The following is a 15404-nucleotide window of genomic DNA, read 5'->3' as shown; positions in this document are numbered from 1 at the left end:
AGAAGCAAGACGAAGGTCCAAGGGTCAAGAGCAAGGCGAAGGTGAAGCAAGGGTCCAAGGAGCAAGGAGCAAGGCGAAGGATCCAGGAACAAGAAGCAAGGCGAAGGTCCAAGGGTCGAAGAGCAAGGCAAAGGCGAAGCAAGGGTCCAAGGAGCAAGGAGCAAGGCGAAGGATCCAGGAACAAGAAGCAAGGCGAAGGTCCAAGGGTCGAAGAGCAAGGCGAAGGCGAAGCAAGGGTCCAAGGAGCAAGGCGAAGGATCCAGGAACAAGAAGCAAGGCGAAGGTCCAAGGGTCGAAGAGCAAGGCGAAGGCGAAGCAAGGGCCCAAGGAGCAAGGAGCAAGGCAAAGGATCCAGGAACAAGAAGCAAGGCGAAGGTCCAAGGGTCGAAGAGCAAGGCGAAGGCAAAGCAAGGGTCCAAGGAGCAAGGCGAAGGATCCAGGAACAAGAAGCAAGGCGAAGGTCCAAGGGTCGAAGAGCAAGGCGAAGGCAAAGCAAGGGTCTAAGGAGCAAGGCGAAGGATCCAGGAACAAGAAGCAAGGCGAAGGTCCAAGGGTCGAAGAGCAAGGCGAAGGCGAAGCAAGGGTCCAAGGAGCAAGGAGCAAGGCAAAGGATCCAGGAACAAGAAGCAAGACGAAGGTCCAAGGGTCAAGAGCAAGGCGAAGGTGAAGCAAGGGTCCAGGAACAAGAAACACGGCGGCAGCAAGGCAAGGGTCCAAGGAGCAGGAGACCAGATGCAACCAGGCAAGGATAGCGTTGCTGTGGCAAAAAACTGAAGGGAAATGCTGGGCTTTTATCCCTCCCAGCTCCTGCCACCAGGGGCAGTGAGATAACAAGTGGCCTCACCTGGGTGACTACTCCTTGCCTCTCCAGCACAAGCTGATGTCTTCACCTGTGTGGCCATGCCTTGCTTCCCCAGCACAAGCTGAGGCAGGCCCTAGTCCTGCAAGGCACTACAGGCCCCAGAGCCTGACTCCTGCCCATACTCCTGACAGTCGGCCCAGGGGTTGACACAGGCGGGAACCCTCCAACGTGCAGGGGCTGCGCTTGCAGCCCCTACGCGATGGTTTAGTCAGGCTGCCCACAACCCCACCTCCGTGGAATGCGGAAGCGGCTTTCCTTTTCCTTTGAGCTTTCACCAGGGCAGCAATTCTGCGAGGCAAATAAGTGGGGAGGAAGTGCAATGTCATAGTCTCCCTATCTAAATTCTTTGCCAAAGAGATGGTGATGGCTTAAATTGCTTTCGGAACAGAATTAAAACAAATTTCCAGAGAAGAGGCTTCCTTGCAGCTGTTGGCTATGGAACTTCTTATGTTCTGAGCAGAGGAAAACCAAGGAGGTGGCTTGTTAGATTCCCATCACTGGAGACAGATGCTACCGTAGAGGAACCTTTATGTTTTAGTCGTACAGGGGCTGCTGCTCTACCTTGATTAACCTTGGTGAATGCTCCTTGGTGAATATATCCTCAGTGTGTGGTGTTCAGGCTGTGTTATCTAAAAAAAATAGTTTGCCTTCTGTAAGATCACCAGAAATTTGTGTTTTGTGTGTGTGTGTGTGTGTGTGTGTGTGTGTGTGTGTGTATGTAAGAGAAATTCAAACTAAACATTAAAAATAACTTTCTGACAGTAAGAGCTATCTGACATTAGTGCAGACTGTGGTGGACTCTCCTTCAAGGATAAATAAAGGATGGATGGCCACCTGTCAGGGAGTCTTTAGCTGTGATTCCTGCATTGCAGTGGGTTGGATGAGAATTCAGGCATGTCCACCAGGTAGATTGTGATCTACCAGTAGATCACTGGACGTTTGCGGTAGATCACTGGTAGATCATTGGCTTCCCCCCAAAGAAGCTGAACAACTGCGGCTCCCCTAAAAAAAGCTCAACATTTTACCTCCTCCCTGAAAAAAACTCAATAACTTTGACCTGAACCCCAAAAAAGGGGATAGATCACTGCCAGTTTTTAACTCTTGGGAGTTGGCCACCCCTAGACTAGATGAACCTTGATTTTCCGCCCAACTCTACAATTCTATGATTCCAAGTAACAAGCATGAACAATAAGAGCACAATATATAGCAGCATGTCAATTCAGAATGCCGTTAAGGAGATCAGTCATCAAAGCCAAGAGCAAAAAAGGAGTAAAGGAAGGAAGGAAGAAAATAGGGGTCAAGAAGGGAAAGGGAAGAGAGGGAATAAACTCTGGCAGAGCTCTGCTATGGTGCAGTGATCCTGGTTTGTTTACACTACAGTGGAACCTCGGTTGTTGAATGTAACCTGTTCCAGAAGACTGTTCAACTTCCGAAACGTTTGACAACCAAGGCGCAATTGCCAGTCGGCAAAATCCATTGACAAAATGAAGAAACGTGGCTCAGAAGCCATTCGACTTTCAAGGCGCCTTCGGAAACGAAAGCATTCACTTCTGGGTTGTCGGCGTTCGAAAGCCAAAACGTTTGACTTCCGAAGTGTTCGACAACCGAGGTTCCACCGTATCTGAAATGGGAAGTCTGTCTCAGTTCTTCCTAACCCAGATAAAACCATGGTTCAAGTTCATGGCTAGAGAACTGAAAGTAAGCTAGAGATCCTTGCTTTGGGTGTGATGCAGAACTCAAGTTTACACAAAACCGGTGGTCTACCCTGTTTCTCATATTTTAAGACATACCCATAAAATAAGCCATAGCAGGATTTTTAAGCATTCAAGGAATATAAGCCATACCCCGAAAATAAGACATAGTGATAGGCGCAGCAGCAATGCCGGCCGCGGCAGGAGGAGGAGGAAAAAAAATAAGACATCCCTTGAAAATAAGCCATAGTGTGTTTTTTTGAGGAAAAAATAAATATAAGACGTGTCTTATAATATGAGAAACACAGTAAGAGGGGAGGGACATGGGAGTGGCCACGATACTCCTCACAGGTCGATAAAACATAGCTTACCAGACAGGGAATTTTAATATCTGAACTGGCTTGTAGTTCTTTAGCCTTTTATAACTTTGCATCTATGCCACTTCAAAGTCATTTTGATTAAAAGCTTTGTTCATGGTTGAACTTTGATTTGTCAAAAGTCTGCGTTCCTTCCCTTCTGTATTACAGAAAGAGCAAATTTGTTTCCAGGATGGCATACAGCAATAATGTGTTCCACTGAGCAAACATCTGAAAAATGTAGTGTGTGTATGTGTGCAAAAGTTTCCTTTCCAAACCTGGCAGTAAAAAGCAAGTGCCTGAAATTTATTAAAACATTTCATTAAGCATTTAGGGTGCTAAATAATTTACTTAGGGTTAGCTGAATAGCAGCTAAATTACATAACACGAATTCCGACACTTGTAAAGCATGAATTTCATCCTTGAGCTCCAATCCCTCCCAAATGTAGAAACAGGACATTTTATGTAAGATTGTAACCTATCGGGTTTTTCTTGGAGTAGACCCACTGAAATTAATATACCTAAGTTAGGCATTGCTTACTAATTTCAGTAGGTTTACTCTGAGCATGACTATTGATAGCCGCAACAAATTATTTTTATATTAGCATGGGAAGACCTGTAATTGACATCTTGAAATATTGCCAGAGAGTTTCCAATAAGTGGGGGAAAAGAAGATGAAATGTATGTAACAAATTCAAAGCAGGATAGGTGCAAAGTAATTTTTAAACGACAAAGTACTGTATCCAGCTGTGTCCAGAATTGCTGTGGTTGGCATCCATCCGCCTCGAGAGACAATGGAGTGTGCCTCCAAGGGTGAAGTCAGACCGCTGCTTTGACAGCACTGAAGTGACCTTCCCAGGGCACAAGTCTGGGCAGTGTGTTCTGGGCTGCCCAGAATACAAGACCCCTCTCTCAGCCTCACTGATGTGGGCCAAAGAAAAGCAGAGCAATAGGTTTGGGACCAGCTTGGCTGCAGGAGTTGATGGAAAGAGGCATACAAGGCAACATCCAACTGCTTTAGGGACTGCACTCTGGATTTGTGAAGGGCAGGGATCAGCATACTTTTTTAGCAGGGGGCTGGTCCACTGTTCCTCAGAGCTTGTAGGGGGGCCAGACAATTTTTTTTTGGGGGGGGATGAACAAATTCCTATGCCCCACAAATAACCCAGATATGCATTTAAAATAAAAGGACACATTCTACTCATGTAAAAACATGCTGATTCCCGGACCATCTGTGGGCGATTGGGTCGGATCCGGCCCCCAGGCCTTCGTTTGCCTACCCAAGGTGTAGGGCTTACTCTTTAGCCTTTTCTTCTCCTGAAGATATCCCACAAGGCAGTGGAGGTTTAGGATCAGAGTATTCATTCTCGGAGATGGGCTCCCTTCCCAGGTTGACAAGCCCCACCTGCCCTTCCCTTCCCTTTGCAGCACATGCAGAAACTGCCTTCTTGACCATTGGACCCACTATTGGTCTCCTCCACTCCATCTGCCAGAGCCAGTCTTCACATGCAGGGGAAGTCCCTAGAAACAGTGAAATTAGTGGAGCAGCAATTTCTTTATCCTAATGCAAATTTGTTGCCTCATTCAAACTTTCATAAAAGTAATTTTGATTGTTATTAAGGGCATATGCATATTCTACTAAATAAAATCTGCTTCACCATTGAGTAGTTGCAAAGACATATCTACCTTTTGGGTTCTGTGTCCAGTTAGAAAACCATGTTTGAGAGAGATTGTTTCAAATTAAAACTACTCCCCCCCCCATTTCATTATTTTAGGATGAGGCTGAACATCCTTCTTATTTGTAAGCCATCCATTGCCAACTTATGTTATGCTACTCTAGTAAAAAACAAAAGTGTATGTTATATTTTATTTTATTTTATAGCTCAATATGTCGTAAGTTGGTGATCCATCAGTTCCAATTGCATCTGGCAAACTCTAGCTTTATGCTTTTGAACCTTCTATATTTGGGACTAAGAATCACGAGTCCCTGACTTAGACAGTCATGGGAAAAATGAAGCCAACACGATGTACTTTAAATCTGTAGTCATTTTTTTGGCACTATAATTCCCCCCCCCCCAAGTGTCTACAGTTGTACCTCGGATTACGAACACCTCGGGTTACGAACTTTGCAAACCCGGAAGTATTTTCGCCGCCCACGCGTTCTGTGCATGCACGGAAGCGCGAAAATCACAAAAAGTGTGCATGCGCAAAATGGCGCTTCGGGTTATGACCATTTCGGGTTACGAACTGCATCCCGGAACGGATCATGTTCGTAACCCGAAGTACCACTGTATAGATTATTAGGCATCACAGAGTCATGTGGTCACTATAAAGCACATAAAGCTAAAAGCAGTAAAAGCAATTAAAATGTAAACATACTTTTCATGGGTAGATTATAACTTTGTTTTATTGAGCTTTTCAGAATTACAATAACTTTGTTTCATTACGTTTCTCAGAACTGCAATAAAAGGAAAGCTATAATCTTCCCGTTAACCCTTCTTTCTCATTCTTTAAAGGCTAAAACACGTTGAGTTCAGTTAAATTGTTTTCTCTCTCGTTCAGATTTAAGTGATAATTTTAGCAGAGTTGCTCCCATTCTGTAAAGATCAAGTCTAATGCTTGGTGTTTGGATTCTGCACACGGAAGCAGTAAGAGTAATATACAACATAAAATGCCTTCGGGATCTTCATTAAAATTTCATCGTTATGTAATGTATACTCCGTGGCCACACAGGAATTTGTACAGTTCTGGAGGAGGCTGAATTAAGCAAAGTTGCACTGACCAGAAATCTGACTTGACAGCTCTGTAATTATTAAAGAAAATATACTGGCCAAGTCATTTCCCAGTGAATTCTTAGGAGATTTCTGCTATAAAGGCTCCTTTGTAATGTCACTTTTATGTAGCAGTCATTCCCCAAGTTGAGTGCCTGAGAAAATGTCCCTTGATTTAACTAGCACTGTTCTAAAGAACAACAGCTACTGTGTTTCTCCAAAAATAAGCCATACCCCGAAAATAAGCTACACCCCGAAAATAAGCCATAGTGATAGGCAGTTTAACCTTGTAGGTTAAACTGTACCATACTTAATTAAAAAATAAGACATCCCCTGAAAATAAGCCACCGTGTTGTTGTTTTTGAGGAAAAATAAATATAAGACGGCAGTTTAGCCTTGCAAATGGAATGAACAGTTGTTTGTTAGTCCATGCTAAACAAAGCAGCTTGTTTCTTGGACATTGATAATAAGCACCACCGTGGGTTTTCAAGGTGTAACAAGTTCGAACATTTCTGTACCCTTATCCAATACCCCCAAATCATTTTGTAGTGATTTACAGTGGTGCCTCGCAAGACGAATTTAATTCGTTCCGCGAGTCAATTTGTTTGCGAAAAATTCATCTTGCAAATCGCGGTTTTCACATAGGAATGCATTGAAATTTCTTTTTTTGCCCATAGGAACGCATTAATTAAATTTCAATGCATTCCTATGGGAAACCACGATTTGCAAGACGAATTTTTCGCAAAACGAATATGTCTTGCGAGTCACCATCAGATCGCAGGACGCATTTGTCATGTGAAGAATTCGTCTTGCAGGGCATTCGTCTTGCGAGGTAGCACTGTATTAGCTGAAATGTCCCTGTTTGGAGGAGTTATGACATGTAAGGAACAGAAGAAGAGTCTGCTGAAACAGGCTAGTGACCCAAATATTCCAGCATCCTGTTCTCACAATGGCTAATCTACAAGAAGCCCACAAGTTGGACCTGAGCACAACAGCAGTTTGTGCTCCCCTCCTGCAGTTTCCAGTAGCATGATTCCCTCTGGCAGTGGTGTTTAAGCATAGCTATCATGTGCCCTGATGTTGGGAAAGATGGAGGGCACAAGGAGAAGCGGACGACAAAGGACGAGATGGTTGGACAGTGTTCTCAAAGCTACCAACCTGAGTCTGACCAAACTGCAGGAGGCAGTGGAAGACAGGAGTGCCTGGCGTGCTCTGGTTGGTCCATGGGGTCACGAAGAGTCGGACGCGACTAAACGACTGAACAACAAATCATGTGCCCATAGTTTGTACTTTCCAGAAACAATAAATGATTTTCCCCCCCCACAAACCGTGTGTGTGTGTGTAGTTCTGAGAAACGTAATGAAACAAAGTTATTGTAATTCTGAAAAGCTCAATAAAACATAGTTATAAATCTACTCATGAAAAGTATATTTGAGTAACAATGGTATATCCAAGAGGTAAAAATACTGCCAAAGAAAAGAAAAGTGTTTGTGGAAGAATGACATTTCAGTCTGCTACCCTCGACCAGTGTTTTTGGAAAATTGCCCCTAGTTGGGGCTTGTGGCACGATTGAGTGCTTCTGCGCATGCACACGCGGCAAAACCCGGAGGTATATACTTCCGGGTTTGCTGCGTTTGTAATCCGAAAGTTACATATCCAGAGCGGTACGTAACTAGAGGGTCCACTGTATTTTGCTTGCTAATGCTAGTCATGAAGAGGGGAAGAGAGGAGGGGGAAGTTCTGCTTCAGGCACCTCCTGATTCCCAATAGGTTCCTCAGGCAATAGACACATACTTTCAAGCTTAGCTTTCTTAAAACAAAGAGAAGAGGAAGAAAGTTAAGAGGGTTAAAGTAGTCGCTTTCAGTGGCTATTAGCCAAGGTGGCTGCATAGAAAATCTGGGTTCAGGAGCAAATTTCTTGGGAGAGGGATGTTGCCTTAATGGCCTGCTTGCGGGCTTCCTAGAGGCATCTGATTGGCCACTTTGGAAAGGAGGTGATGGACTTTTGCACTGATTAAGGAGGGCTGCTTTTTTTGTCCTTAAATATACACCTAGAGAATCACAGCATCCATATCACCCTGGTTATGGAATGTTGTTGCTCTTACTGTTACTCATGTATGTTCCTTTAATCTTCAATCTCACCCACAGTGGCACACAAACACGAATACTGTGTGGTGTAGTGGTTAGAGTGTCGGGCTGGAACCTGAGAGAGCGGGGTTCGAATCCATGAAGCTCACTGGGTGGCCTTGGGCCCGGTTGCACTCTCTCACTCTAACCTACCTCAGAAGGTTGTTGTGAGGATAAAATGGGGAGGGACAGAACTGTGCATGCTACTTGGAACTCCTTGGAGGCAAAGCAGAATATAAATGCAGTAATACATAATTAATCTAGTAATAACAATATAGTGGATCAACTCCCCATCTCTTTGCGCTTGCATGTCTCTGAAGCCGCCATCAATTAGTGCAGAGCAGGGCTAGCCAGCTTGGTACCCTCCAGATGTTGCTGGACCACAACTCCCATGGTCCTTGACCATTGACCATGTTGGTTGGGACGGATGGGAGTTGTAGTCCAGCAGCATCTGAAGGGCACCATCTTGACTATTGCTGGAGTAGACATTGCTGGTTTAGATCAGGCATCCCCAAACTCGGCCCTCCAGATGTTTCGGGACTACAATTCCCATCATCCCTGACCACTGGTCCTGTTAGCTAGGGATGATGGGAGTTGTAGTCCCAAAACATCTGGAGGGCCAAGTTTGGGGATGCCTGGTTTAGATGGACCAACAGCTTGACTTTGGCATACGGCAGCTTTATCGGTTGATTTGCACAGCTGCCTCTTAGCTGCAACATCCATCCAGTCACATGAATCGGAATTTTATGGCCATGGTCATACTATGGTTCTACTATATCAGGTATTGGATCCCTGTGTTCGCTATTTATTTTATAACTTGCTCCAGAGTACTTGCCTGTTACCCACCTTTAAAGAAGAAAAAGTAGAAGAGCAATATTTTTTGTTGTACTTGTATTTGCAGAGAAAACGAGGTGCTAAAAGTACAGCTGAAGAAGTATGTAGGAGCTGTCCAGATGCTGAAAAGAGAAGGTCAGACCATGGAAGGTGAGTGTGGAAAACAGCCGCTTGTGGCATTATTGACAGAGCTTCTCTCTGCTGGTACGAAATGCATTGCTAATGAATCATTGCCAAAATACAGTTTTGGAAAACGCAAGATGCTCCCCATTGGTTAGTATGGGGACATTTTAATCCTATCATTTCACACGACAAGGGAGGCTATTATCGTTCTACTATTTTTCAGTAAGTCTTGACACAAGAGCAATTGATGGCTTATGCTTGCCGGTCCTGTGCATGTTGTGCAGGGGTGATAAGACAGCTTGCTTTTGTCTCTGTATTATTTATATGGCAATTGTGCTTGGTGTTTCTTTTAGATCCATGGAGGAACCAAGGCCCTTTCTCCAGCGGATGACAATAAGTCCTGCTTCTGCCTTAAGAGGTTGCTGTTTCTAGGGCAAAGTTGAGGAATGATTCCTTTAAAGCTCATTCCCTTTTTGTGTCCCCCTCCTTTCTTTTAAACACTCCTTTGTGATCGCTTGGAAACTATTTAAGATTTACAGAGAATTGTGGCTGTATCCTCAGTTCTGGGCTAATGCACGGCCTGCTTGAGTGTTTAGGTACCGTAGGCTGGGTGCAGATTTAGTGACCCACACTGGCACAATTGTACTTTTTCACCACCCCCTCCACCGGGTGGAGTTTGATTTGTGCAAAGTCCTTCCATCCCACCTTTTCTGATTTTTTCAGCCTTTTCCGACACATTCCACATTCATGAGGAACCCCTGACTCTCTGGAGAGTCTTTTTGGAGGATGCAAGATTGCAGTGAGGAGAAGGGGACAGAAAAGCCCCATTGGGTGAAGAGATTTTTGCTCTCTCAACTCTAGATCCAATCTTAGAAGTGGCCACCCAGGTTTTTGGCTGGGGCCAGAAGATCAGAACATGTTACTCTAGACCAGGCATAACAATAAATAAATAAATCCCTTCCAGTAGCACCGTAGAGACCAACTAAGTTTGTCATAGGTATGAGCTTTCGTGTGCATGCACACTTCTTCAGATAGACCAGGCACAGACAACCTTGGCTCTCCAGATGTTTTGGAACTGCAACTCCCATGATCCCTAGCTAACAGGACCAGTGGTCAGTTGTACCAACATCTGGAGAGCCAAGGTTGCCTATGCCTGCTCTAGACTTTAAGAGTGCTGATGGGAACCTACACAAATCCTTCAGCATGGGTAGGCAAGCTAAGGCCTGGGGGCCGGATCTGGCCCAATCGCCTTCTAAATCCAACCCACAGATGGTCCGGGAATCGGTGTGTTTTTACATGAGTAGAATGTGTGCTTTTATTTAAAATGCATCTCTGGGTTATTTGTGGGGCATAGGAATTTGTTCACCCCCCCAAAAAAATAGTCTGGCCCCCCACAAGGTCTGAGGGACAGTGGACCGGCCCCCTGCTGAAAAAGTTTGCTGACCCCTGTCCTTTAGCATTCATCTGAGGCCCTTCTCATAGATTTCCTCTGAGGGAGGTTCAGAGGCCGGCAAGAAGAGAGAGGACCTTTTTTTTGGTTGTAGCTCCCCAGCTGTGGAATGTTCTCAGTGAAGCATTCCCAAAAAACCATGTCTCAACTGAGCCACCTGACATTAGGCTATAGGAAGATGGGTTGAGTTGCCTCTCCTTGAGGAAAGATGAGGATGAGGAAAAGGTTTTCCCCACACCCTGCACACTTCATGCCTCCTACTGGGGAGAGAAGCACCAGGAGGACCTCGTCTGCTAGCATGGGCAAATGAATGGTGAAGATGCTTATGGGAGGCCTGGAAATAGGACCTGAGTAGAAAAGCACTTCCCACACTTAGGATTCCCAGCAACCCCTCATACTGCCTCCGACAGTAATGTCCAGCCATTATGTCCAGTAGCTGTTAAGAGCCGTAGCCATGGAAACCATCATAAAATTGTCTTCTTTCAGGACATTGGGTTGGATCCAGAGTAAATTGGTTTTTTAAAAAAATATCTCATAGATTTGGGACAAGTTAGCTGTGACTTGGGATCCAGCCCATTAAAATCTGTCCCCTCCACACATTTTGATTTTCAGTAAAATGTGTTCTTCCCACTCCTCAGGTTTATTTTTATTCTGGAAGTAAATTGGCTGGAAGTGAGGGCTGGGTTCTTTTGCTGTATAGAATGACTGGCTGAAAAGAGAGAACTAGTACTTTTTAAAACACACACAGGCACTTTCGTTGAAGAAAATTAAATCTCTTGACAGGCGGTAAAAAGCCTTTTAGTACTTTTCTAGTGCTTTAAACTGCGGAAATAAGTTTTCCATTGGTATTCACAGCTTGAGCACTTATAGATTGAGGGTTTTCTAAGTTCCTGGAGGAATTAAGTAACTTAATTCCTGTTTGTAAAACAATTTAAATCAATATAGCTATGTGATTCTTCATGCAAGTATCAGGGCCTGATTTTTAATAAGAAATACATAGACATAAATTCTATTCATGAATTTCCCTTGTAAGTGCACTTATCTATGCATCCATAGCCCCCGCAAACTTCCTACAATAAACTCCTTTTCCTGAAAAAATTGTATTTGTTTTTTCCACTGAAAGATTAAAGATTAGAGGATAAAATGTTTCAGCAGTTTTATGTATTGCCATCATTAGTCTCTCACATAATTTATTATTATACAGCCACATTTATAGCCCTGCATTAAGCGTGAGTTGGCTGAATCACATTCTGCTGTTATAATGAGAAATTGAGGTGTGAGAAGTAGGTTCTACTGCCTATGCTTAGAAAATAATTCATCAGACTGGTTTGAAACTTGGCAGTGTATGATGTGTAAATCTGAGAATGGCCCATGCTGAATTTGGGAATAGAAAGGATAAGAAATTGGCTACGCTTAATTCCAAGTAAAGACATTTTTTAATTTTCTTATTTTTATCTCACCACCTTTCTTACTTCCTTTTAGCATTTGTATTCCATCTTTTATCCAAGGAGGTCATGGTGATGTGCAGTATTCTCCTGCTCCTCAATTAACCCCCACAACAACTTTGTTGAGAGGCAGTTAGGCTGAGAAGCAGTGACTGGCCCAAGATAACCCATTGAGCTTCATGGCTGAGTGGGAATTTGAACCCTGGGCTCCCAAATCCTAGACCCACACTCAAACTGCTGCACCACACTTGCCGTCTTCCATCATGAAACCTAAAGTAGTCTTCCATCACAGTACTGACTATATTAAGAACCCCTTGGCTGCAGCAAGGTGATGGATGGTCTTGTGTGTCTTCAGATGTTAAGGCTGAATAAACCCTTAGCCTAATAGAACAAAATTTAAAAAATTCCTTCCAGTAGCACCTTAGAGACCAACTAAGTTTGTCATTGGTAGGAGCTTTTGTGTGCATGCACACTTCTTCAGATACACTGAAACAGAAGTCACCAGACCCTTATGTATAGTGAGAGGGTGGGGAGGAGTATTACTCAGAAGGGTGGTGGGAATGGGTGATTGGCTGATAGGTGTGGTAAACCTATTGACGATAGGTGTGGTAAACCTGTTGACGATAGGCTGATAGGTGTGGTAAACCTGTTAACAACTGCAATTGGTCTTACAGGAAAAAGCAAGGGGTAAGATGGCTAAAAATAGCTTTATCATGTATAATGAGAATCCAGTGTCTCTATTCAGACCAGGTCTCTCCATGGTTTTAAGTTTGGTAATAAGTTGCAATTCAGCAACTTCTCTTTCCAGTCTATTTCGGAAATTCTTTTGTAATAAGACAGCTACTTTGAGATCTTGTATAGAATGTCCTGGGAGATTGAAGTGTTCTCCTACTGGTTTCTCTGTCTTGTGATTCCTGATGTCAGATTTATGTCCATTTATCCTTTGACGTAGGATTTGGTCTGTTTGTCCAGTATAGAATGCTGAAGGACACTGTTGGCATTTGGTGGCATAACCCCTACTAGAACAGTAAGCTCTTCAAGGCTGAGGCCTGGTCTGTGAGAACCTTACTTAGAAATAGCAAGCATTTACATGCCGCTTAGCCAGAGGCTAAGACTGGCCAGAAACCACCGCCTAGCAACAGCAGAATGACCAAATCTATTGACTAACATGACCAGAAAAATGCCTTTTTAATAGGGGCTACAAGGATGCTACACGATTAATAAAAGCACATACCAGAGCTAACAAAGCAAGCCAGATCCCCAAACATACAGTACAAATGGGAGAAATCTTTCTGGGGAAACTGCCCCAGCAATGTCATTCAGTTTGTTGAAAGTAAGCCATTCTCAACACGACGCGTTAAATCATTCCTAGGATTTCAAGCTATGGATGGTAGATATATATACTGATAAATGTGAGAAAGACAGGCTGAGGTCAAGAGCACAGGAAGTCAATGTGGTGCCCTCCAGATGTTGGACTACAGGTCCCATCATCCCTAGCCAGCATAACCCCAGTTAGTGATGATGGGAGTTGTAGTCCAACAGCATCTGGAGGGCTGCAAGTTGGCTATCCCTGATCAAGAGATTGCGTTAAGTGACTTGACTCTCCTGTACCTGCGTGACTTTGACTTAGCTCTTCATTAGATAAATGTTTTGAAGCACTATGCAGTTGTTTTTTGGTGTACTGATTTGTATTAAAAATATTCATGAAAACGATCCTCTTAAGCTGCTTAAAATACAAAAAATTATCCTTCATTGGATACTGACTTAGTGTAATTACTGGCGGGGGGAGGGGGGAGAGGAAAGATCCTTGGCTAGCTATGTTCTTCTGTGTTACAATTATGTAAATGAAGGAGTGATAGGAATAGAAACTGTGTGGGTTGGCCAGGTTTTATACAAGAAAAAAAGGGGGCGGTGATAGAACGATAGTTTCTAAAAATGAACGACTCTGCGCCATTCCTTCTGGTTGTCTTTCATCAGCTGTGGGTTACATTTCCATCACTGATACTAAGAATAAATTTGAGCTGCATATGTTTTATAACACATATGATTCCAAAAACGATGTTTTGTTTGAGGCTGATTTATGTAAGGAAAGAGCTGTATTACTACAAATCTGCATATCATTTTATTTATTTATTTACATTTTGCTGCTGCTGCTGCTATAGAAGGGTCCACATTTTTTGGCTGGCCTTAAAGCACAAGCTGGAAAATGGTGATCTCAGTGCTGAGCAGCAAGGCATGTTATGGTCTGAGGCTGCAAGGCTGGCCAGAGGTTTCAGGACCTCGGATAGCTCTGAGCAAGCCACTTGATCCAGCAAAGGCTGAGAGCGGACAGGCATTTTAAAGCCTCTGCCACCCAGACTTACCTCTCCCATGCTCTGTCCTGCTTGTCATTATGATGTTAGATGATGGGCAGATGGGTTGTCCCGCCTACCTATCACCTTCCCTTGTGCGTTGTTTTCCATGCACTCAACAGGCAGTGGGTTGCCAGGCCCTTGGGAATCACAACGTTTGACTTAGTGTTTACACGTGAACCAGGCCAATGACTGGGTTTCAGAGAACTGCAAAAGCAGTTCTGCAGCTCACTTGGTTGGAGCATGGTGCTTAAAGGCCAAGGTTGCACGTTCGATCCCCGTAAGGGATAGCTGCATATTCCTGCATTTGCAAGGGGTTGGACTAGATGATGCTCAGGGTCCCTTCCAACTGTATGATTCTATGCCTAAATAGGCTTTTGGGCTTTGGGGTATTTGAGTTGTAGCTCCCAATATCCCCTGGGAAGCCAGTTCTGAAGGCTTTCAGAGCAGGTTTATTTTATTTTTATTGTATCAAATTTATATGTTGCCCTTCATCTAAGGATCACAGGCAATTTACAGTATAAAAACATAATAATAATAATAATAATAATAATAATAATAATAATAATAAATTTTTATTTATACCCCGCACTCCCTAAGTCAGAACTGGGCTCAGGGCGGCTAACACCAATAAAATTACAATAAAACATAAAAAGCAATTAATTAAAATACAATATTAAAATTTAAAATGCAGCCTCATTTTAAGTAGTCCATAAATCCAAGCCATGAGGGAGGAAAACACAGGGGTCAGACTAAGTCCAACCCAAAGGCCAGGCGGAACAGCTCTGTTTTGCAGGCCCTGCGGAAAGATGACAAATACATAACGTAATAACAAACAAAACACTACCCTCCAGTTTAAAAGGCCATAAATTGTTTAATTAGCCAAAGGAATAGGAAAAGAACAATGCCTTCACTTGGTGCCTAAAGATAAGCAATGAAGGCATTAGACAAACCTTCCTGGGGAGAATATTCCACAAATGGGGAGCCACCACAGAAAAGGCCCGTTCTTGTGCTGCTATCCTCTGGGACTCTTGTGTTTGTAGTACAGTATACAGTGAGTCTCTTCATATCAAAGAGAGAGAGAAGCAGTCAAAGATCCCTCAAGGAGTGTGCAAGCCTGAGGATACACCAAAAGAGAGATGCTTTTTTAGCATATGATAAAGCTGCTAGGAACTGTGTGTCCTTTAATTTTTAACCTCTATTGGAAAAAAAGTTATGGACTTATTAGTTCTGGGTGCTGCTTATATCCGATTGCATTGGAAATGTTTATCCAGTCTGCTCAGATTTATATACTGTATTTTGGCTAACGGATGCCGTTCTTTCTTTCTTTCTTTTTGAATTAAAAAGACTTTATTGAAATTATAAATTAAAAGTTACAAATCAAACAAAAATAA

The 15404-nt window shown here is 43.4% G+C and overlaps 1 protein-coding gene across 20 annotated transcripts in view; it reads left to right on the top strand.

Annotated features, from left to right (window-relative positions):
• Positions 1 to 15404, top strand: part of SNX29 (sorting nexin 29) — a 258108-nt gene that overhangs the window by 51374 nt on the left and 191330 nt on the right. For all 20 annotated transcript variants that reach the window (XM_088656766.1, XM_088656772.1, XM_088656768.1 and 17 more), the window contains one exon: positions 8709 to 8791. In XM_088656766.1, the coding sequence (XP_088512892.1) occupies positions 8709 to 8791 (83 nt within the window). The remainder of the gene's footprint in view (positions 1 to 8708; positions 8792 to 15404) is intronic.

Source organism: Zootoca vivipara, chromosome 13 (assembly GCF_965207765.1).
Source record: "Zootoca vivipara chromosome 13, rZooViv2.hap1.1, whole genome shotgun sequence".
Taxonomy (NCBI): domain Eukaryota; kingdom Metazoa; phylum Chordata; class Lepidosauria; order Squamata; family Lacertidae; genus Zootoca; species Zootoca vivipara.
Note: the sequence above shows the minus strand (reverse complement) of the source record. Positions and strands in the feature narration are given on the sequence as shown.